At 38.5% G+C, this 24,471-nt stretch overlaps 1 protein-coding gene across 2 annotated transcripts in view; it reads right to left on the bottom strand.

Moving 5' to 3' along the window:
- Positions 1-23,270, bottom strand: part of PLCL1 (phospholipase C like 1 (inactive)) — a 351,809-nt gene extending 328,539 nt beyond the window's left edge. Inside the window, exon 1 of one of the 2 annotated variants that reach the window (XM_017545179.2) lies at positions 22,564-23,270. In XM_017545179.2, the coding sequence (XP_017400668.1) occupies positions 22,564-22,803 (240 nt within the window). In that variant the 5' untranslated portion in view covers positions 22,804-23,270. The remainder of the gene's footprint in view (positions 1-22,563) is intronic. The other variant, XM_017545178.2, reaches the window with a different exon arrangement.
- Positions 23,271-24,471: the final 1,201 nt, after the last annotated feature.

Below are 24,471 nucleotides of genomic sequence, written 5' to 3'. Positions count from 1 at the left end.
TAATATGTGAGAGCTATAGAAACATAGACTCTTGACCATGTGAAGATAAAGATCAGTAAGCTGAAACAGAAAACAGTTACATTCCCTGTGAGTCATCATATTCCATTGACTAAAAATCACAATTTAAGGAAATTCTGTAGCCAACTAAACACTTAACAACAGTGCTATGACCATTTGGGAGACTTTGGAAAACAATGTAAATCTTGAAGAACGAATATCTGACAACTTTTCTAAACTAGATCATAATCTCAGGAAACGATAAATTTAAGATCCAACAGAGTACTTTTTTAATGCTACACTGAATTATTTTTCAAAACCTATCCAAAAATATGTTTTTCAAAAGTTTAAAGGATTTAATTATTTTTTAACCTTTATCATGATATCCACTTTTGTGCCAACACCTAGATTATATCCTCTTGTCGATGCTGAGTTTCTCTCCCTTCCAGTCTCCCTTGTTTAATTCTCCTAAAAACATTTTTCCCAGCTGTGCCAGTTACCAAGAAGGCATGTTTAGAAAAATAAGAATAGCCAACATATATTGAGCAACTATGAACAGTGCACTATGCCTGTATACATATCTATATGAATATATACACACAGTGTCATCTGATAGACTGGAATGTGAGAGTTACGAAGTGGCAGGAATTGGAGCTGGAAAAAAAAAGCAGGCTCCACATTGCACTGGGCGTCCTGAACCATGTAAAGGGATCTACACATTATTGCCAGGACAATGAGAAGTCATCAAAAAGTTTTAAGCAAGAAAATGATGCAACTGGATTTGCCTTTTAGAAATAATAGTCTAGCTACTATTCTGTAGAATTAATCAGGCAAAAGAAAATGGTTGGAGGCAGAACTACCAGGTGGGAAGATGCCACAGTGATACAGGCCAAGCTAGTGGCCTGAACTAGCATAGCAGTGAGAACTATTTAGGAGGTAGATCCAAGAGAATGTGGTGATAGATAGGATATGATAGAAGAGGAGGAAAAGGAGGCAAAGATAACATCCAGATTGCTGGAAAGGGCAACTGAAGATAGTAGTACTATTCATGAGATGAAGGACAGAGAAGGAAAAATCTAGGAACTTGGAAATATCCAGCAAACAGATATCCAGGCCTGGGTATATTCCTCATTCAATAAACATTTTTAAGCACCTGGCTTGGAGCTCAGCTCTATATTGTACCTCTGTCACAGCACCTATATTCTATATGAGCTTATAGTTTTAATACATTGGGCATAATATATGTCTGCCTCACCTTTGAATCTCTATATTACAAATATAGTCTTGTCATGAAGGCTAGAAGCATCAATGAACAGATGAATGAACGAATCAGTCATCGAAAGTAACTTTGCCAAATGTATTACAGTGTAAGAAGAATTGATTAGCATTGCCACAAAGGCTGTTAGTAGGGTTAAATTTCAATGGCCTTGGCTCCACAACAGAGATATTAAATATACATCTAAAGATTTAACATAAAACTTTGAATAATAAGAGACAAGGTCCACATTATTCCTCACCCTCACATTTAAATCAATTATATGTCAACTCAATTTTCAATATTTGAAGAGTCAAAATCTATTATAACTAAGAAATTCCTTTATATATAATTACCTAAAGGATTAACATTGTTTTCATTTTACTTGTATCTCACAGGATGAAGTATAGGTAGATGACAGGCCACCCATGCCAGATGCAGTCCGTATTCACACACATTCACTTACGCTATTGTAAGCAAGGTATCTCAAGACAACTGATGGGTTGTTTGACTAAATACATCTCGTACATGGTTTGATTAAGAGACAGTGGCAGCCGATAGGACTGCTTCTCATACACTAGTCCACTGCTGTTGTGAGACTTACTGAAAACCCTCCCAGAAGGAAATACTGGTGGCTACAACTTCTAGGAAAGTATATGAATCCTGTCATAAAATGTTTTAGAGAATTACCAACTTTTCACTACTAGCCAATGGGAAGTGTTTTTATTAAAGAAACTGCTAGATAAATTGATTGTCATGTCCATTTTCTTAGGTACAGCCTAAAATACTTCTAAAATATATATCAACAAACATATTGCATTATTCACCTGCAACCCTTATGGCAAACTTGAGGAATAGGCATTAAAATTCCCATTTTACCAATAAAGAAACTGAGGCTCAGAAAAATTTTTAAACTTGCTCATGATCACACACAGAGTAGCAAAAATGAGATTCCAGGATCCAAGATCAAATTCTCAAATCTGTATCCTCTTACCTGCCCCACACTGTCTCTCAAAGACTTAAGTTCCTATTAAGGAAAGTGAACCTAGCAATGATAGACTACATTAACTCAGGGCAAGATTCCTTCCCTTAAGGAAAGTAGAAGAGAATGAGTTGTCTTGGTTTAATTTGGGTGGGAGGTAGGAGATAAATCAAGCACATGTTTAACGCTTTGTAGGAGCTACAGAAGATTCAAGAAAAGTCTAAAATGTGTCCCTTTCTCCATGGAGTTGGCAGGAGACACTGTAATTTCCTAGTGTTTCTAGGATAGTTTCTAATATCAAAATCAAGGTTATAGCTGATTAGCTAAGAGAATACTGCCTATGCCTTCTAGTGAAAGAGCTTGTAGCCTTAAAACTTCCAGGAACACTGGCCCCTTTTTACTGTGGTGCTAGGATTGGGTCTAGTGTCATTCAGCAGCTGAATTTCAGAGTGAATCCATGACTGACTTACACAAAGATTACAGCCAAAATTCCAATTCTTTCAGAATGCTTTTGTAAAGAAAGCTATGTTTAAGTCTAATTGGTACAAAGAAAAAGGCAGAAGAATGTTACATTCATTATATCCTCCTGCACGCACTAACTTGTGTCTTACCCAGGAGAACCTGGCAGGTGACAAACACCTCAGACAAAAAAAAAAACAAAGGCACCACTGATTTTCAGCATGCTTGGTCAAAAAGCCTGCAGAAAAAAAAGGCAATATTGCTCCCTTTACCAAATTATTACTTATAATAAAATGAGTAATAGCTGCCAATTTTATGGTTCACTCCTTTCCTTGATTGTAAGGTTTTATTTTAAGATCAGTCATTTATTTAAGGCCCCTGCCTTTACAGAGCATCGTTTTGGACCACAAAACTGAACAGTTTGAAATGGTTCTGGCTTTTAAGGAATTTACAGCCTAACGAGGAAGACAGACTCTTAAACAAACAAGTTGAATATCTGAATATGAGTCAGACGTGGTTTTTGTTTGTTTTTCTCTGTTGCCCAGGCTGGAGTGCAGCGGCACAATCACAGCTTACTGCAGCCTCAACCTCCTGAGCTCAAGCAATCCTCCCATCTCAGCCTCCAGAGTAAATGAGGCTACAGGTATGCACCACCACACCTGGCTAATTTTCATATTTTTTGTACTAATGGGGTCTCACTCTATTGTCCAGGTTGGTCTTGAGGTGCTGTGCTCAAGTGATGCTCCTGCCTCAGCTTCCCAAAGTGCTTGGATTATAGACTGATTTTTTTTAAATACTTAAATTTTCATTCATATTTTTTACAGAGTCACCAATTTTACCAAAATGGCCATAATTCCACGATTAAAAAAAAAAAAAAAAAGGAGTGTGAAGTCATCAGCCATAAGAGGCCTTTTGCTCAGTAAAAAGCAAAATTCAAAGATGTCATTGAATTGTAAGGTCCAATCTGTTTGGATAAATTAAAGAGGAGGCTATTCTAACAGATGCCCTCACAAAGTTTTAGGTGTCTCTTAAGTCTGAGTTTGCGCCAAGATGGGAATTATGGAGACTTTTCTAAAATTTCAATCAACCTGAAGCAAGGAAATAAAAAACCATTATATATTGTTCATTAAGATGAAATTTTAGATAAAGGAATGATCAAAACCAAGGACACAATACGGTGTCAAATTCGGTAAGTACTTAAAAATCATTTGCTGAATTAAATTGAGCGATGCTAAATTCATTTAAAGCTCATTCTTTTACTCTATAATTTGAGGAACGTGGAGGCAACCTTTAAACAAAATTGACCCTTTAGTAAATTGTGCTATTGTTTGTCAAGAAGGAACAGAAAGCGTAACAATTATACATACTGAGGGTGGTTTACAAAACTTTTTTGGAAGAAATTTTAAGCTTAAAAAAAGTAACTATTTACTATATCAACCCAAATCAAAGTTTATGGGCATTTTTCTTTGTAATACTGTAAGAAATTAGAGAAAACCAATGATGACTAATCTGAATAGAGACACTGGAGCTGCCCCATTACCAGAAAGATGACCAGTACAACTACAACCTGGTTAGATATGGCAGTCAAAAGACAAGGTTTGTTCCATGACTCAAATATATCGCTTTATTCAAAGCCCTCTATGATAAAAGTCTTAAGAATTATTATTTCTTTATTTCTTTATATCTGAAAAGTCCTAACAATTCTTTCAAAACTAGCCTCAGATTTTATTTTCCTATTTCCAAATAGTAATAATCAACATTCATCAACTATCTGCCTTGTATCAACAACCTAGTTAAGCACTCTACATGAATTCTCTCATTTAAATCCTCCCCAAAACATATACATACACACACAAATGTGTGTGTGTGTGTGTGTGTGTGTGTGTTTGTGTTCTAGCACTATGATAAAGCTAAGGATCAATGAGATTAAGTAACCTGTTCAGTACCACACAGCTAATAGACAATCAGTATTCCAATTCTGGTAATCCAATTCTAGGGCTTTTTAATGGTAGTGCTATACCCACCTCTTAGATCTAGCACTTAATTCTAGAAAATTATAGCCATTCTCCTAATCCCTAATTTATTTCTATTGTTTCACAGTTATTAAGAAAATCATCTTTAAGCTGGGTGCAGTGATGCATGCCTGCAATCCCATCACTTTGGGAGGCTAAAATGGGACAATCACTTGAGCTCAGGAGTTCAAGACCAGCCTGGACAACATAGGAAGAGCACATCTCCTAAAAGAAAAATAGAAAACCATTTTTAACTGATTTTTTTACCTATTATTTTTACCTATAATTGCTTCCCCATTGAAGAAAAGTACAATGGCTTTATACATCATATTAAATGGAATCCAGCTGCCATATCAAGCCTACCTTTGGTCAACTCATCATGTCCTCTCAAATTCAGGAGCGTAGTGTCTTGAATATAAAGACAACATTGCTGAGCTGTGGTCAAGAATTTTTTTTCCAGAAGAAAAATTCTCCTGATGGTTACATTTGTAGAAATATAGTAGAAGGTAAACCAGTCCACTACAGTGGACCACAGTGCATCTGGCGTAGCAACCAGGGTTGTGGCCTAGGAACAATGTTTCAAATGAAACACTGACAAATCAGAACATGTCACTTATTGTGTGAATCTGGGCAAATACTTAACCTGTCTGTGCCTCAATTTCCTCATCCATGAAATGGGGTAGAGAGTCCCTACTTCATAAAACTAGTAAGAATTGGTATGAGTTAATACATGTAAAGTGCTTAGAATAGTGTCTGGAACATGGTAAGCACCCAATAAATGTCAGGGGTTATTTATTATAGCGGAAGTGTGGGAGGAGACACCTACGTAACTCCCTTCAAATATGTCCAGAGCTGTCATGTGAGAACTTAAACTTACTCTTTATAGCTCCTGAAGGTAGAAATAGGACTGCCTAAGAAAAGTGTCAGAGAATAACTTGATTTGGACTCAACATAAGAATTTTTTCAAACAACAAAAACAGACTGGAAATGAAATTGGCTTCCTTGGGGAGAGAGGAAACTCACTGCTGACTGGAAGCCAATTCTGCACATCTAGAAGGGTTCCTGCCCTAGAGTGGTTAACTGCAAAATGACCTCCAAATGCTCTCCTACAAGTTCACTACAGGATCTTTCAGACAGTGTATGGCACACAACAGTTACTCAAGGCATCCTAAATTGTTCTTGCTTGGTGTGTCTCTCTGATTCACATATGGTATACATTTGAAAGTCAGGATAAAGAGTGCAGCCCATGTCTGTGAGACATCATTTTGAAGCTAACTGGTTCATACAGATATTGAAGCAGTCCCTAGTAGCACATGAGCCATGTTCTGGTCTATTTTCCTAACCAGATTAAACAATGTGAACCCAAAAATGGAGGACTGTATGATTCCCTCATATTACAAAACACTTTGGTTCCTTCTCCAAATTAAGAATATATCCCATGACTAACTATTTTAACCTTAAAAACTTACAGTCTCCTCTTGTTCATTTTACTAATAAGAATCTCCTAATCTTCACGTAAGCACGTGGCCACCCAGATAAAGAGTACATTTCCCAGCCTGCTTTGCCGCTGGGTATGGTCATATGACCAATGGGCCAATGGGCCAGTGGGATATGAACAGAAGTGGTATGTGCAACTTACAGGTCACTTCCTTAAAAATAAGCTAATCTCCCTCCACTTTCCTTATCCCGCTTCTTATGAACTAGAAGGCCATTTTCATCAAAGGGACAAGTCAACATCTTGAGTGGCCCAAAAAGAAGACCAAAAAATCTGGATCCCTGAATTACTTTATGGAGCAGAGACACCTACCTGGTTTGTAATAATCAGCTTAGTGTTACTTATTAAAGAAATAAACTATCTTGTTTGAGCCACTATGTGTGGGGGTCTCTGTCAGAGCAACATAGCCTCCTATCAAATGAAAGTATTTATAAACATGGAGGGTAGACCTCTCCACTCCAAAAGCTCAGAAGTTCAGCTAAATTCCTCCTTAAAAAAAGATTTTTATAGTGAAATTTTAAGTTCAGATGTAGATCAAGACAACTATCTAAAGCAAACAATACTTGGGAGGGCTGAGTATCACCACCAATGAATATACTTCCTGAAAGCTGAAAACAGAATAGCTTATAAAAGAAAAGACCCAAATGATAGGGGGGAAAAAAACAGTACTTGAAGAAAACTACTAAGACAGTACTTGTGGGTTATAGCACCATGATCCTTATAGGAATAAGACAAATAATATACCTTAATCATCTACTCGATCTTTAAAACGCTTATGCCATTTTCGACGGCAAGACCTAAAATCAAAATTGAAAACATTAATAAGTACATAGAAAGATTTAAAACATAATCAGATAAACACAGTTAATCTTTAGTGTCCATACAAAGCCTCAGAGCAATGTTTTTGTAGCTTGTAAAAAAGCAAATTCTTTAAAAGATAGTAAGGTATTAGGCACAGTAGATAAAGAACTTAAATCACAGTTTGGCTTTCTCCAGATTTTTCTTGAAGAAGTTCAGAACAGCAAAACTATCCACTTCAGAATTTTCATTTCATATAAATAAACATTTAATATCTACATCTAGGGATTTTTATATTTTGATTTCACCTTTTTTATCTTATTTAATGCCACTATGCCTGCTACATTCTCAGTTGATCCCAGTGTCAGCAGAAAGTACTGTTTTTCTCTTCTGGTTTTTAATAGGCTTTACGCAATGAAAAACATTCTGTAAGCTGGTCTTATTATCCATGAAACAAGACTGCAACTGATTCCCTATGATTTCAGCTTATATGGAAATTACATGTTGATATAAGGAGTGCCAAGGAAACTGGACTTTGTTCTTACTTTAATATCTTACACTGCCATACAGGCTAGCAAGCATACCCCATAACACTGACAATGTACATAGGAACACAATAAACGACTCTAGAACAATAAGATAATAAATCCGTGCTTTTTTTATTGCATTTTAGGTTTTGGGGTACATGTGAAGAACATGCAAGGTTGTTGCATAGGTACACACGTGGCAGTGTGATTTGCTGCCTTCCTCCCCTTCACCTATATCTGGCATTTCTCCCCATGCTATCTCTCCCCAACTCCTTACCCCCCACTGTCCCTCCCCCATTTCCCCCCATCTGTACTGTTTTAAGCCACTAAGTTTAAGCAACTTGTTACAGCAGCAGCAGGAAACTAATACATGGGGTTTCCAACATGTAACTTTTGAAGAGTAAGAAGCCCAAACCCGAGCCCTAGAAGTTGTGCCAAAACAATTACTTCAAATCCGTTGCTTTTTCTTAGATCCTTCCTACTTCCAACTTAAATGAAATAACATATATGCACCTAACTCAATAAACGGTGGTTGCTTTTATTGGAGAACAATGCTGGGTTGAACCACCTTAACTTTGTTTTTCCACTCAGCTCCATTCCAGCCAGATCAATATATTCTGAAATCATTGTTTGTTTTTTCAGTTTGCAGGTTTGGAAAACAAAAGAAAATGAAGATAAAAATATGCCTCCCCCTAACCCTAGTACACACACACTCACACACACACTAGTGAGCCTTGGCTTTCTCATCTGTAAGGTAGAAATAATAACGATAGCTCTTCCCAGGCTGTTATAAGAATTGAAGATACTGTAAGATTTTGACAATGTTGTGCTCGTTATTATTCTATAACATGAATGGTTGAAAGAAACCTCACCTACCTATCCCTGGTATCATAAACAATTCTAATTAAATTGTCTAATTATCACAAATAATCTCATTTTAATGATTCTCTGAAAGAATGGGAATGGTAGTAGACTGCCAGCTTAGTAAAATGAAAGGGGAGAATTGGAAAATGGTTTCTAAGCTCCCATTCAGCTCTCCAATTCTGTATTAATGTAACCGAAATAATTAAGCAGTCCCAAGTTGGTGTATAAACATGTGTTATTTTTTTCCCTAACTGCCCATTCTCAGATCCTCTTTGTGTCTGTGTACTCCAGTTATTACTGATAGCTTACTCAGATTCCATAGTGTTTCATTCTCATTCCATTATCAGAAGGGTTATTTTGAGTCCTTATTCAGTCTTTTCCATTTTAAAACTTCAATTTCATGTTTGGTTAAAGGTCTTCTCTATTTTACAGCCCCCATAGCAAGCTAGAATGGTGTATTTAGTGGCTAGGGCTTGGGGCATGTCTATTTTACCCACTTCTCCCTTTCTCTTTCCCCCTACACTTCCTTTCTAGGCTTGAGTTGGAGGACGAATAAATGAAGACACAGTCTCTCCATAAAATGGCCCCATAGGGATATTGCAGTCCCCATGGGTTGGCTTTCTCTACTCCTCAAGTTAATACTGAACTTGACCACTGCTTCTCTCTGTGAGTCAGGCATCTAAAGGCTGACTCTCTATGACGTTGCTTATTCCCCATAGTGCCCTTCTTCCCTACACATTCATTATCCCGGTGTGGGAGATTTGGCATGAACATTGACCTTTCCCTTCCACCCCTCACCAGTCCCTGTCCCAGCCTTTTGTTACAAGGGTCCCTTTACCCAAGAAGCCTCTTTAAGTAGGGCAGCAACAAGAGGACTAGATGTCTCCTACAGTGTCCTCTTTCTCCACAAACAGGACAGCATCAGGGGGATCTGATGGTCTAGTAACTCATTGTGTTTCAAGGAGGGACAGATAGGTACCAGTCCAAACTTATGGGGAGACTTGATGGAGAAGGAGACAGTTAAATACCACCACCATTATCTGCCCAATCTTACAATCAAGAGTTATCTCTTGGCCAGGTGTAGTAGCATGTGCTGTAGTCCCAGCTACATGGATGGCTGACTCAGGAGGATTGCTTGAAGCCAGGAGTTCAAGTTCAACCTGGGCAACATAGTGAGACGCCATCTCAAAACAAATGAAAAAGAATTATCACTTGAGTCCTTACTCTCTCAACCTCAGAAAGAGTCATTATCTCTTCCCCCTACAATGAGATAAGTGGAAGGACTAGGCTTTCTTCAGGAACCACAGCGACCCCCTCTACCTCCAAGTCTACTTTCTCCCTTCCAGTCATCCCCTTATTTAGGCTGAGGAAAAGGGTTTGGGCAAAAGAAATAGTGAAGGTAGTGAAGGCAGTTTCTTAGTAAGGAAGGGAGTGTCATAGTTGCCTGAGTATGTGAATACTTGGAGCCTTTTATAAAGCAGTGGTGACTAATTCCAGCACTCACAACTACTTCCAGCCTCATACACCGACTTCTATGATAATTTGTTTGTCAGAGATCATTTCTCCTTATTGGTAAATCTATCATGCTGAAGGTGCCACCATGAAGAATCTCCCTGGACTTTCTTAGGTCTGGGGTTAGCAAAATAACCAAGTAGACAAAGCTTACTTTTAATGCCAATCATCACCAACAACAACCCAGAACAGTCCTCCCTTGATTCTTCTCAGGAATCTTTAGACTCAGAGAGCTTTGTGTCCAACCATCACTGCTAAGTGTGTTAAGGTGTCAGGTGCCCATTAATTAAAAGGTTCTCCAAAGGAACCAAAGACCATCAAAATTTTTAAAATAAATAAATTCAAAAATGTACAACTTCTGGCAGAATGACTCAAGTAAAGACATTTGTCAAAGCATTTACTCAGCCCACGTTATAAGCATGGTCCCATCTGACTCCATTCCCCTCTGGCACAATTTGACCTTTCTCTTTCTCTTTGCTCCTTTCAGAAACCTCAACTATTGGTCAAACTTAGTGGCTAACATTTCTGAGTGTGACTTCTCACACCCTATGCAGTTCTTACTTTGATGACAATGTTGCTGGTTAAAGACCACTGTCCCAGTTGTAGTAAAGAAAGTTCGGAATCAAAAGTTACCTAAACTAGGCATGGGGGCACAGGCCTACAGTTCCAGCTACTCAGGAGTTTGAGGTGAAAGGATCCCTTGAGCCCAGGAGTTCAAATCTATCATGGGAAACATAGCAAAACCCCCATCTCTACTAAAAAAATAAAGGTTACCTCCCATTGGGACTTCTGACTTCCAATATACCTAGCATAAGTATACACACACACACACACACACACAGAAACATCACTTCATTTATCACAAAACTAGTTTGTTCCCACACTAAATAAACATGAGAAAGTACCAGGAAAAAAAAGTGGTTTAAGTTTCAAATGCTTGGGAGAACGCTTTCTTTTGGATGAAAAAAAATCACTTTAAGAGAATGTGACCAAATGCTTTATTGCATAAGTGCTGCAATACAAGAGAGAGTCAAAGACCTGTATCTTTCAATAATTTAACATAACTTCAGATAGATAATTAAAACTGATGAACGAAAGAGAGCTGACTGTACCTTTAACACGAAGCAGTCTCCAAGTTATGGAGACAAACTTCTGGGTATCATTTGGCCATGATACTATATCTCTGCATAGCAGAATGGGTTCATTACCTTTAACACAATAAAGCATCCATAAGGGCACTAATTTCATGACATAATCATATATTTGCAGTTTCTACATACTGACTTTGGAAGTTCTAGCAAAAGTAAGAAATTAAGTAATCAGGCAGAATTTCAGTTTAATGAAATTTAACAAACATTAACACGTTCCTCCTACATATGAGTCACCGTATCTACCTCAAAGCTAACTGGGAAGAAATCTCAACCATACAGCATCATGTCTACTACCACTAAACGAAAGTTACAACTTCCTTGGACTGGAAACTTAAATACTCTTTATTGACCTATTGATAGACAAAACTATCAAAATATAAAATAATTCATAACTGGTTACAATAATTAAGTAATTGTCCATCATTAGCTGATATAATATATACCAAAGTCAGACCATAAACTCTTGCTTCATGGTAAAGAAGGTAACTTCAAAGAATAAAAATACACAGGCATATCTCAGAGATATTGTAAATTTAGCTCTAGACCATTACAATTAAGCAAATATTGCAATAAAGTAAGTCACACAAATTTTTTTTGTTTCCTGTGCATATAAAAGTTATGTTTACCCTATATAGTAGTATATTAAATGTGCAATAGCATTGCATCTAAAAGCACAATGTATATAACCTTAATTTTAAAATATCTTATTACTAAAAATGCTAATGATCATTAGCCATAATCATGATGATTATGAGCCTTCGGCCAGTCATAATCTTTTTGCTGGTGGAGAGCCTTGCCTCCATTTTGAACACTGCTGACTGGTCAGCATGTTGGTTGCTGAAGGTTCAGGTGGCTGTGGCAATTTCTTACAATAAGATAAAGGTGAAGTTGCCACATTTATTGACTCTTCCTTTCATGAAAAACTTATCTGTAGCATACAATGCTGATTGACAGCATTTTACTCACAATTAAAATTCTTTTTAATTCTTTTTAAGAGTCCACTTTAAATTCTTTTTAAGAGTCCACTCTCTTGAAAAATAGGAGTCCACTCACTGCTGCTGCTTTATCAAATAGGTTTATGTAATAATCTAAATCCTTCGTTGTCATTTCAGTGCTCATAACATCTTCACAAGGAGTAAAATCTATCTCAGGAAACCAATTTCTTTGCTCATCCATAAGAAGCAACTCCTCATCCATTCAATTTTTATCATGAAATGGAAGCAATTCAGCCACAACTTTAGGTTCCACTTCTAATTCTAGTTCTCTTGCTATTTCCACCCCATCTACAGTGACTTCCTCCACTGAAGTCCTAAACCCCTCAAAGTCATCCAGGAAGGTTGGAATCAACTTATTCCAAATTCCTGCTAATGTTGGTATTTTGACCTCCTTTCATGAATCACAAATGTTCTTAATGGTACCTAGAGTGGTGAATCCTTTCCAGGTTTCAATTTACATTGCCTAGATCCACCAGATGAATCACTATCAATGGTAACTATAGGCTTGTGAAGTGTATTTCTTAAATAATAAGACTTGTTGATCCATAGGCTGCAGAATGGATGTTATGTTAACAGGATGAAAACATTAATCTCCTGTACATTTCCATCAGAGCTCTCAGGTGACCAGGTGCATTGTCAACACGCAGTAATAATCTGAAAGGAATGCTTTTTCTGAGCAGTAGGTTTCAACAGTGGGTTTAAAATATTCAATATACCATGCTATAAACATATGTGCTGTCATCCAGGGTTTGTCATTCCATTCCTAGAGCACAGGGTAGATTTAGCATAATTTGTTAAGACCCTAGGATTCTCAGAATGGTAATTGAACATTAGCTTCCACTTAAAGTTACCAGCTGCATTAACCCCAGACAAGGCAGTTAGCCTGTCCTTTGAAAATTTGAAGCCAGGCATTGATTTTACTGCTCTAGCTATAAAAGTTCTAGATGACATCTTCTTCTAATTTGAGGCTTTTTAGTGCAGCCACCTTCAACAATAATCACTGCTAGATTTTCTGGTGAACTTGCTGTAGCTTCTACATCAGCATTTGCTGCTTCACCTTGCAATTTTACATTATAGAGACAACTTCCTTGAATCTCATGAATCAACCTCTGCTAGCTTCCAACGTTTCTTCCACAGCTTCCTCACCTCTAACAGCCTTCATAGAATTGAAGAGAACTAGGATCTCGCCGTGGATTAGACTTTGGCTTAAGGAAATATTATGGCTGATTTGATCTTCCATCTAGACCACTAAAACTTTCTCTATATCAGCAAGAAGGCTGTTTTGCTTCTTATCATTCATCTGCTCACTGGAATAGCACTTTTAATTTCCTTCAAGCACTTTTCCCTTACATTCACAATTTGGCTAACTGACAAAAACGGCCTTGCTTAAAGCCTATCTCAGCTTTAGACATGCCTTCCTTACTAAGCTCAATCATTTCTAGCTTCAGATTTAAAGCGAGAGACATAAAACTTTCCTTTCACTTGAATATTCAGAGGCCATTATAGAGTTATTAACAGAACTAATTTCAATACTGTTGTGTCTCAAAAAGTAGGAGGCCTAAGGAGAGGGAAAGACACTGAGAATGGCCAGTCAGAGGAGCAGTCAGAACACACACATATCAATTAAGTTTACAGTCTTATATGGAGATAGTTTGTGGCACTCAAAAACAATCACAATAGTAACATCAAAGATCACTAATCACAGATCACCATAATAGATATAATAACAATGAAAAAGTTAAAAATCTTGCGAGAATTACCAAAATGTGACACAGAGACACAAAGTGAGCACAGGCTGCCGAAGTGAGACACGAAATGGCACCAATAGACTTGCTCAACACAGGGTTGCAACAAACCTTCTATTTGTTTTTTTTTTTTTTTTAATGCAACATCTGCAAAGTACAAAAAAGCAAAGTGTGATAATATAAGGTATCCTTGTACTACTAGGAGCCTCACTCCTGTCAATGGAAAATGGAATGCAATATTAATGTAAAGTCATGGGTAATATATGTGAAAGGCTATGAAACTGAGAAAAACATGTATATAAGTAATCCTTGAGTTTCCCAAAACTGTTTTAAAAATTGTTTCTTTTTGATTTGCCAGCTGAACTTAGTGTTTAAGATGACAATAAAAAATCTGCTTTTTCATCCATACCAGCTAAGCTTTAAATCAATACTGTCTTAGAGAATGAGAATATATAGCATAAAGATTAAAAGCAACCTCTGGAGCTAGATAATTTGGACATACTTCTTGGCTCTGCTATTTATTAGCTATGTGACCTCAGGCAAGTCACTTAACATCCCTCCATCTGTAAAAATTGAAATAATAATAATACTCATAAGATTATTGTGAGAATTAAATTATTTGATACACATGAATGCTCAAAACAATGCCAGACTCATCATACAAATCCTATCAGTATTTGCTACTACTATAAAGAAAATTGATCAATAGGAAAACCAGTTCGAGATGTTACTAGGTGTTTTACATATTAGGTTAAACATAAAAATAAAGCTACTTACTATTAATAATATTTTTAAATATATAATATTTAATTATGGTATGAAATCAATAATTCCAAAATATTTCAAAGCTGGAGTTCACTAAATGCTGAAGATGACTTTGCATCTTTTATATATGCCTCTAGGGGAAGCACGAGGCTCCATTCCCTCATCTCCATCCCTATCCCCACTTCCAAAAATTAGTTATCACCAATGATTAAGAAACTGCAAGTTTAAGAACACTGACAAGCTGTAATATATGGGGATGAAGCTTGCAAAGGAGAGGGAGGTCAGAGTGCATATAGCATCACCTGCTCTCTCTCCTCCCCAACCCAACAATCAGGGCTGACCTGTAGGAGAGCAGGGCCATCGCTCTTCTGACACCATTGCCCTTTTTCTGAGCCAAGCTTTAACCTAGCCTAAGCCAAGGGAGGCTTAGAGAGGAAACACATTCTCCCCCTGCTGACCATGTCCCTGATTCCTTATTATCTGGCCATGTGGGTGTGTCCCTGATTAGACCACCCTCATCATCAACTGTCCGATCTGGGAGTAGGGTGTGGGCTTTAAGTATACAGACTATTTGGCTTGCTTTGGTTTAAAGTCATTTGGGCCTTGGGGAAAAGTGCCTACAACATGGTCAGGTCTAGCTTTCTAGAGTTCTACATTGTATTTTCGGTACCAGCTAACACTAAAGTGTTCTTCGGTCTCTTTTTGCCTTATTTGTGCATCCATCTCCCTCACATCAGAGAATGTCTCACAGAGAAGGTGTTCTGAATTTCAGTATCTCTGTTTTCTAAATACTCAGTAGCATCATAATCTATTTCTGTGATTTGTACCATGCAAATAATACAAGTTTGCCTGCTTGTACATATTGCCTGGGCTTAGTCTGTGTCCAGTACATACTTGGAATCTTTTAAAGGGCTTTTCAAAGACATGCATGCAGCCAACAAATATATTTTAAAATGCTCACCATTACTAAGCATTAGAAAAATATAAATCAAAATCACAATGAGATACCATCTCATACCAGAATGGCTATTATTAAGAAGTCAGAAAACAACAAATGTTGGTGAGGTTGTGGAGAAAATGGAGCACTTATATATTGCTGGTGGTAATGTAAATTAGCTCAGTCACTGTGAAAAGCAGTGTGGAGATTCGTCAAAGAGACTAAAACAGAACTACCATTTGACTCAGCAATCCCATTACTTGGTATGTATCCAAAAGAAAACACAGCATTCTACCAAAAAGACACATGCTCTTGTATGTTTATCACAGCACTCTTTACCATAGCAAAAACATGGAATCAACTTAGTTGCCCACAAATGGTGGACTGGACAAAGAAAATGTGGAACATGTACACCATGGAATACTACACAGCCATAAGAAGGAACAAAATTATGTCCTTTGCAGCAACATGGACACAGCTGGAGGCCATTGTCCTAAGTGAACTAATGTAGGAACAGAAAACCAAATACCACATGTTCTCACTTATAAGTGGTAGCTAAACACTGAATACATATGAACACAAAGAAAAGAACAATAGACACTGGGAGCTACTTGAGGGGGAAGGTTGGGGTAGGGGACTTGGGTTGAAAAACTAACTATTGGGTACTATCCTCACTAGCCAAGTGACAGAATCATTTACACCAAAGCTCAGCAACATGCAATTTACCCATGTAACAAACTTACACATGTATACCACCTGAACCTAAAATAAAAGTCAAAAGAAAAGAAATAAAAATTTTAAAAAATTAAAGGCTCTTGAAAAAGGTCATCATAAGAATTAATAAAGCAGGTATTATCTTTCAAAGGTATTTTAAACTTTTGAATATGAAGATGTATGGTTAAGAAAAAACACAATATTCTTGACTATAATAGCTACATACTTTCATAAGTTTAGAAATACAAATTAAGAAATATTTGGAAACTACACACACTAAAGTAATTCGTTGTTTTGTCTTGACAGATTGTATTATTTTCAAAGTTAACTTGCTTTCTTTCTGGAGTGATAATGATAATATAAATAATGCTTCTTTTCTACTCACTGTGTACAATCCTACTTTTCTCAAAGTAATGCTAGATTGATTATTAATAAAATGAGTTTAAATGACACTGTTTAAAATAAGCTAGATTATATCTCTCTCTTACATTCACAAAAGATGTTACAGATAAAACTACAAATGAAACCCAATTTTAAATCCAAGGGACTATTCCAGTAGTTTGTCATACCATGATTTTGTTGCCATCAAAAGTTAGCTGAAATACACAATACACATGCCAATACGTAAAACTGAATGTTGCTGTTACAGAAGTTGACCATTTGGCCCTAATAGTTATTGTCAGTTTAGCATAATTATTAATTACAATAAACCCTGTCTGTTGTTTCCTATTGCAGAAACTGGAATACAGAGATGAACTAGGATGCAGAGGTGAATAAGAGTTAACGAACTACAAATAAACCTTTTTTACATTATTAAAACACTTTTCAAAATATAAGATTTTGCAAAACTGACAGGTTTCACTATAATAAAGTTTAGTGATTTATTACCTTAGATTTCAATTTAAAGTCCAATACAATGATTGTCTCCCCACTTCTTATAACCAATGGCTCATTTACTGGTCCTGAGATCCTGCCTCTTAGCTCTATCTAGGCATCTAAAGTTGGAGAGTTGTTGTTGTTTTTTTTTTTTTTTTTTTTTTTAATATACAGTGTTAAGCACATCTCAGTTTGGAGATTGCTCCTGAACGTGGAGTTATGTTCAATATTCACAGTTATTAAATCTGAACAGAATTGAGTGAAGGTGCAGAGAAGACTGCTGCAATTCTTTCATTGAGTTACTGCCTGGGCCACTGCCTGATTAGTTTGCTCTGGCATTGCCTAGAAGCAATTAATGAATTGCTTGTTCAGTAGAACCAAGGTAAAGTTGGCTGTCTCCTGATATCTTTTCATAATGTCCTGCTGTGCTGGAAGTGTTATTTGGCAATAAATGTTCAATTGACATTTTACTGTACAAAATTTAATTACCTGTTTCACCATTGTAAAAAGGGAAATGTTGGGAAAACACTATTCAGTCTCAATCACAAAGCGTGTTTAACCCCTCAATGGCTATGTCATTAACTTCCACTTTTTTGCCTTAATATACTTTCCAAAAGGGAAAACAAATTTTGTAAATTCTAACAGTAGTAGCAAACACTAATCAACAGACACTTCTAAAACCTTTCATCAAAGTATGACAATGCTCTTTACCTAAAGTTTATTCCTAATTTTCTTGAGAGGTGCTATAAGAAATCACATCAGAAAGGCACTACAATTAGAAGCAACCACTTCTAAGGTGAAATGTGGCCAGGTTACTACAGCAATGATGAGAGAACGTACATATTCTAACTGAAGTTGCCGGGATCATAAACCAGATCTACCTAAGAGGTTCATGCCATTCATGCAGCTGAATCACATCTCAGGAGGAGAACCGCAACTGAAGCCACCAGGACACACACTCTCAGCACCCCTTACAGTAAAGTAAAGGCTGGTCAGCTCTTCTGTACAACCTGGCTATTTTTCCAAAATCCATCCACAAGTTGGTTATTTGGAACTTTTAACACATATTTGTAGAGAATAAAATCTATAAATGCTGATTAATTCCCAGGTCAATCTATAAACGCCTATGTAATACGTAGGGTGCCTAAAATTTTTAACTGATTTTTAATCATATTTAATTTCCCTTTGTAACAGTCTCTATTTTTAAAAACACACACTTTCAGATCTCCAAATGAAGATTCCTCATTTTCTTACTCCCTTAGAATAATATATATTCCTATGACTCAGGTATTTTTTCTACCTGTGTATCAGCCTAAAAGAGAATAAAACGCTTCACAGACTCCACTGTCTGCAGGGCATGGGCGAAGCGGGCCTGGGGTAAAACAACAGGTTTCAGCTCCATGTATTGACACCAAGCAGAACACCTGCCAGATTGCTCTGCCTTTTCAAGTATAGGACACGCCTAACAAAATAGCCAAAGACAGAAAAGGTTGTAATCCCTTTCTAGAATCATCAAGCTGCAAACCTTCTGAACTGGGTGAAACAGGGCTGAGAAAAGATAATTTGCCCCACAAACCATGGGACCTAAAATGCATACTCTTCTGTCATTGTCTTATGTGTTCAGGCTGTTTCTAACCTAGAAAGTATTCATGGATTGTGGACTTCTTGCATCTGAGAACCAGCCCAAGAGCACAAATTCTGAAATTAAGCAGACATGGCTTTCAGTCATCACTCCACATTTTGACAGTAGCTCTCTGTGCCTCCCTTCCCTGCTTTAGAGAGTTTCCTGTGAAGTTAAGTGATAGAAATTTACAAAAGCTCCTAGTTTAGTATCTGACTCATAGTAGTAGTCACTTAATGTGAACTGCATTCCTCTTGCCCCTCGAGGAAAGCCATAATCTTGATAGGGGTCATCTGGTACCCAAGAGGCATATTTGAGGCTGCAGCTCAGAAATCCACCATACCAGCCCACAATGAATATGATGGAATGGGACTGGCCATGACATAAAATAATGAGACATGAATAACACCCAAGTAGCTGCTCCAGTGCAGGTTGCAGCACTCATTCCCAACTCGCATCTTCATCCTCCATACCCACGTTCGTGAGATCGAAGTGACAATTTCTATTCTTCCTTGCCTAGAAAATTTGTTCTTAAGCAGAATAAAAGGAAGTAGAAAATAGTAGAACTCGTCAATGTGTTATATGCAACGGAAGAAAAATCAACTGCTATTTTAAAATATATATATAGTTCAGTTCCCACCATCTAATATAGTAAATAAGCTATGCTACTTCCTATTTCCAGAACATTACAGAGCTATAGAGCTATAAGCTATACTCTAAAATGTTAAATATTTTAAATACATAAGTTTGATATCAAGTACCAGATAGATAAGTGGTCTTATTTCTTAATTAGAAATATATTCAAATGCAGAATAGTAAACAACTGCTAGACATTATCAGTACTGCGGTACCTAACTTGTCATTTCAAACTACAAGTCATCAAGAATAAATTAAAATGAATTCTATTGCATTATTGTGGTATATAGCAATGCACTTACCAAAAAAACATGCAGCATTTATCAATGTCCATGCTGTTGAAACAATCACACCATAAACATAAGAAAAAGTAGACAGATTAAAGAAAACTTAGTTTAATTCTCACACTAAATGTTTTTAAACCTAGGATTGGTTATATGAGGGGAAGAAATACAATGACAGTAGAAAGAATTTCTGAAGATGCATACAGATAAATGTTGTCATTGTTTTCATCAGCTCAGAAGGAAATTGTTTTCTCAACTAAACATGTTTTCACAAATTAGGGAGGGCAAATTTACTGAAAATATTCTTTTTATTAATATACAAGACAGTCTGTTTTCTGCCAGGATAGCACTAGTCTGAAATAATACCCTAAATTGAGCTGAAAAGAATTTAATATTTGATGATTCCCAATCTTTCAGTGGCTCAGCGTTATGATCATGAATATCAATTATTACTGCACTATAGCTATTTGGAACAGCATTTAATATTTTGATTAATATAAAATGTACTAAAACCTTTCTTTTTTGTGTATATTTCAATGCCAGATTAAAAAAAAAAAAAAACTCTTGGCAAAACTGTGGAAAATGCATTTTCTCTCAATATAGAACATGTGCTATGTATTTCTTATATGATCTAGACATTTTTTAGAAATTCATTTTCACTATGCTAAAGGGAATAAACCACAGGGCAGCTGATTCAAAAGTGTCAATACAATGGTTCTTGATCTCAGAGAAGGAGTGGAACAGGGCCTACCACCTGCCTTTTTACCCCCAGAAGGGAGTTAAGGCCTCTGGGAACAGATCCCAATGAACACTGCGCACCAAAGACCTACCAGATTATCCTTGAAGATTAGTTTGTTCAACACAATGACCTTAGACTACCCTCTAGGCTTCAAAAATGTTTAAAGCTATGAGGTCTGTAAAGCTCTAGCCAAATTTTTTTGTATAAATCAGGAGCTGCTATAGTAAATCATAGATGTGTATAGCTATACATTCTTACATATGCATGGAATATTTGGAAACATACATAAGAAAGTGTTAACATCTAAGCTGGTGGACTAGGTAAGTGGGAATGTGGAGTGTCTGAGGGTCTTCCCTTCACACTCCTTTGCAATATTTGATTTTTTAAATTATAGGTATGTGTTACTTTTTCAATAAAAACCTAACAGAATAACTCACTTTATCTTCGAATATCTTTAATTTTAAAAGCCATTTACCAAATGTTCATTGCATTTGCTATAAAAAAAAAAGGGGGGGGTGGAAATCAAGTTAATACTCTGCTGTCTCCCTCCTTTTTTTGTCACAAAAAGAAACTTCAAAACAGAAGAGGCACCATTACTCAGCAATGACCCTTCTGAGAATACAAACCAGCATAGTACAATTCAAAAGTGGCAAACTCAGTTGCAAGAATTTGCATATTCCTTATACTCCTTTCCTTTTGATTTTTACAACATTATAGAGCCTTTTGCTCTTTACTGTCATATATTTTAAAGTATCTTGCAATGCCTGTTTTACACACACAGGACAACATGTAGCATCAATATCGTAGAATCTGAAATGTATGTGTTTCCTAATTGTGATTTTTTTAAATTTCAAAACAGTATTCTTTCTGACCTGTGGGTTAAAAGCAAAATGGTAATTTCCCTTTTTCCAAATTTACACCCAAAATAGAACACTCCTTTTCACACAATCAAAAAGCCACAAGATAATAGAAACTACTACAAGTCATTTGTAATTACCACCCACTCTTCTTTTAATATAGAAACCTCTTCACTGATTTTAAACTTCCATGTGTCAGTGTTGGGAAAAAGACTATACTGGAGCCACATTCTGTGGTCAGTCTTAGGTAGACTGGTACTGGGAGCTTGGAACATGTATGATGTACTAGTCATGCAGCCTAACCCTGAACAGAGTTTTTGAATGTTAGTGCACCCAATAAATTCAATAGTAAATAAAAGTCCATCTTTCATTGTCATTGAGGGGTGTGTATGTATGCACACACACATATATATACTTATATGTATACATATATAGTTTTATACTGACTGCTCCACCAAAATCAATTTTAATCTGACATGCATATGATTGATTATTCACATATATTCACACTGAAGCCCGTTTCCAGAGCCTGTTCGGGATTCTTACCCAAATAACCTTATCCCAAAGTCATGCTCCTGAAAGAAGAAATCTCAAACAGAAGAAAATAGCCCCAAGTGGAAGGAAGACGGAAAGAGAAAGGGAAGGATAGAAGTTTACAAATTCCTTTCCAAATGGATGGAGAGAAATTTTGAGAGGTGATTAGCGGGTCAGGAAGCGTTTTCCCTGGATGTGGTGGTAACCACAAGGACCAGGGATAATTCTTGGGGGATTGATTGCTTTCCGGTTGTGCTTTCTGCAGCTCAAAAACTCTGGGTTCTTCCATTGCTCTTTATTGTGGTGCAGGGTCCACTCAAAACTCTGCCTGCCTACTGGGAAAGTTCACACATCTTGGGATTTCGGGATCATTTAAGTCTAGAGGGGATTTTTTTTTTGTTTTCACTTAAGAGTAAGCTGTGCTTTTTCTTCATTGTACGGGAAAAGCTAACCCTTCGCTGGAAAGCAATGCACAACCATCCGGTGGGTCTGCATTTATCGTGAGTTCGCCCTTCCTCCCTCAAACAAGGGTTTCGCGAAGCTTGCAGAGAAAATGAGAGAAAGCATCCGTCAGAACGCAAAGACGCAGAGCGGAACTTTTCCTCTGCTGTCAGGGAGAAAAAAGTCACTTGTGCGTCTCACTGCTGAGAGCTGAGTCTGGGAACCTCCGGATGAGGAAGGAAGGTTTGGCGTTGAAGGAGGTAGGAGAAAACAATGCCTAGCTGCCTCCGGACACCGCACATCCTGCCCGGGTCCCCGGCCCACCCATCACCCAGAGCCACGCTCCCCGAACGGCGGCTTCGCTTACCTTGATGATGCTGCTGCGCCGGGGAGTCGCTCGTGCAGCCTCCAGGAGACCCGCTTCGCTGTCGGCTGGGGTCCCCGCGGCGCCCGGCAGTACGATCCCGCTGCGACGGTCCCTCATCCGGCCCCCAGAGGCCGCCGCCACGCAGTCCCCGGTGGCATCCGGGCCCACTCTGGGGTCGTCTTCGCCCCCCGCCGCGTCGGGCGGCGCCGGACCCTCCCTGCCGGCCGCGCCCTGGGCCATGGCCCGGCGCGTTTCGGGCTCCCCGGGGGGAGGCGGGACGCCCAGCCCCGGAGTTCAGCCGCTAGGCACCGGTGCGCTCCTGCACCGGGAGGCGGCCCCGCCAGACTTTGTTTCACCGCCCAGCGGCGGTGGCCGTGGCGGCGGCAACTTTCTGGAGAGGAGACATCGCTGGGGCAGAGATGTCCTCTGGCTTTGGTCCAGGTGGCTAGCAGTCCGGCGGGAGACGGTGGCGGGAGTGGGGAGGCGATGTGAGCAGGAGGCAGAAGGAGAGGCGAAAAAGAGAGGGAGGTATACGAAATGTGATGCAAACGTCGGCTCTGCGCCAGACAAAAGGCACGGGGCGCCCAGCCAGGCGGCCTCCGGAGCCCGGACGCGCGCGACCCGAAAGGGGCCAGAGCCGGGCGACTGCGGCTGGGCGCACCCGCCACCTGCCAGCGGACTGCAGCGCAGCGGTCCCAGGAAGTGCGGCTGCGGCGGCGGCGGCGGCGGCGGCGGCGGCGGCAGCGGCGGCGGCCTCCACTCAGCTCTGTTGTGACAGGGAGGGAGACTTGTTTTGACAGCCCGTGGGGATTGGCAGGCGTCTGGGCCTCTTAGGAGCCTCGCCTTGCCGAGGGGGCTCGGCCCGACCAATCCTCACTGCGGAGGGGTGTGCCCGAGCGCGAAGAATGGAATGTGTTCTGCAACTGGGAGCCGGCCCAGCAAGGCTCGTGTACTCAAGCCAGGGTGTACGCGAGCGCGCGTGTGCGAACCCGGAGGCGCTCCGTGTATATTTGCAAAACAAGCCTGAGACCCAACAAATCCAGGTTGAGGGCAGAGAGTTAGGGGAAAGAAACCTTCTTCTGCCAAACAAAGCAATTTGGAGGAAAGAGGGCATTGAGTACGAATGCCAAAGCGTCTGGGGTGACGGAGTGAAGCTTCGCATGGTCAAAGGTTAATTGCAGGGTCTTGGGCCAATTCTTAGAAATCAAGTCCATGCAGAAATAGACTAGGGTTACTGGGATCTTGAAGTTCCATAATTTTCTTCAGGTTCCAGGAAAGGATTCTAAGTTCATTCTGCAATGTGAGTAAATATAACAAGAAAGGGGAGTCAGATTAAAGAGATGAGAGCGAAAGGAAACTAAACCAACTAAAACCCTCGAAGACTGACTCTTAACAAAGCACAGATGCAATCCGAGTCAGATAAATGCAAGTGGGGAGTTTTGTCCCATCCTAAAACATTCCTATTTGACAATGGTTCAGCCTCCCTTCTCTATATAATCCTATATTAAAACATGTTTTGCTCATTTCCAGTAAGCTGGCGACCAAGAGGGGAGAGATTTTTGGATGATGCATTAAGTAACTGAAATTATCCATAGAATGCTCAGATGCAATCCGTGGCTCTAAGGTTCCCTGGTAAGACAAAAGATGTGGCATTTTAATTTTAAATTTCTTTGATATTAGAATCTATATTAAACTTCACTTATAATATTACATTGTATCTTAATTATTAATAATTTAATAATTTGAGATTTTACTCGTTCCTTAGTCTGGCCAAGAGCATGAGAAATTATTCAGCATTTTAGACCAAGAATTTTGTTTGAATCTCATAATATTAGAGATGTATGGGGATTTAGGTATCAACTACGACATCCTTTTTGTTTTACAGATGTGACAAAGGCCCAGGGAGCC

The sequence above is a fragment of the Cebus imitator genome, unplaced genomic scaffold, assembly GCF_001604975.1.
Source record: "Cebus imitator isolate Cc_AM_T3 unplaced genomic scaffold, Cebus_imitator-1.0 Scaffold178, whole genome shotgun sequence".
NCBI classification, from domain to species: domain Eukaryota; kingdom Metazoa; phylum Chordata; class Mammalia; order Primates; family Cebidae; genus Cebus; species Cebus imitator.
Note: the sequence above shows the minus strand (reverse complement) of the source record. Positions and strands in the feature narration are given on the sequence as shown.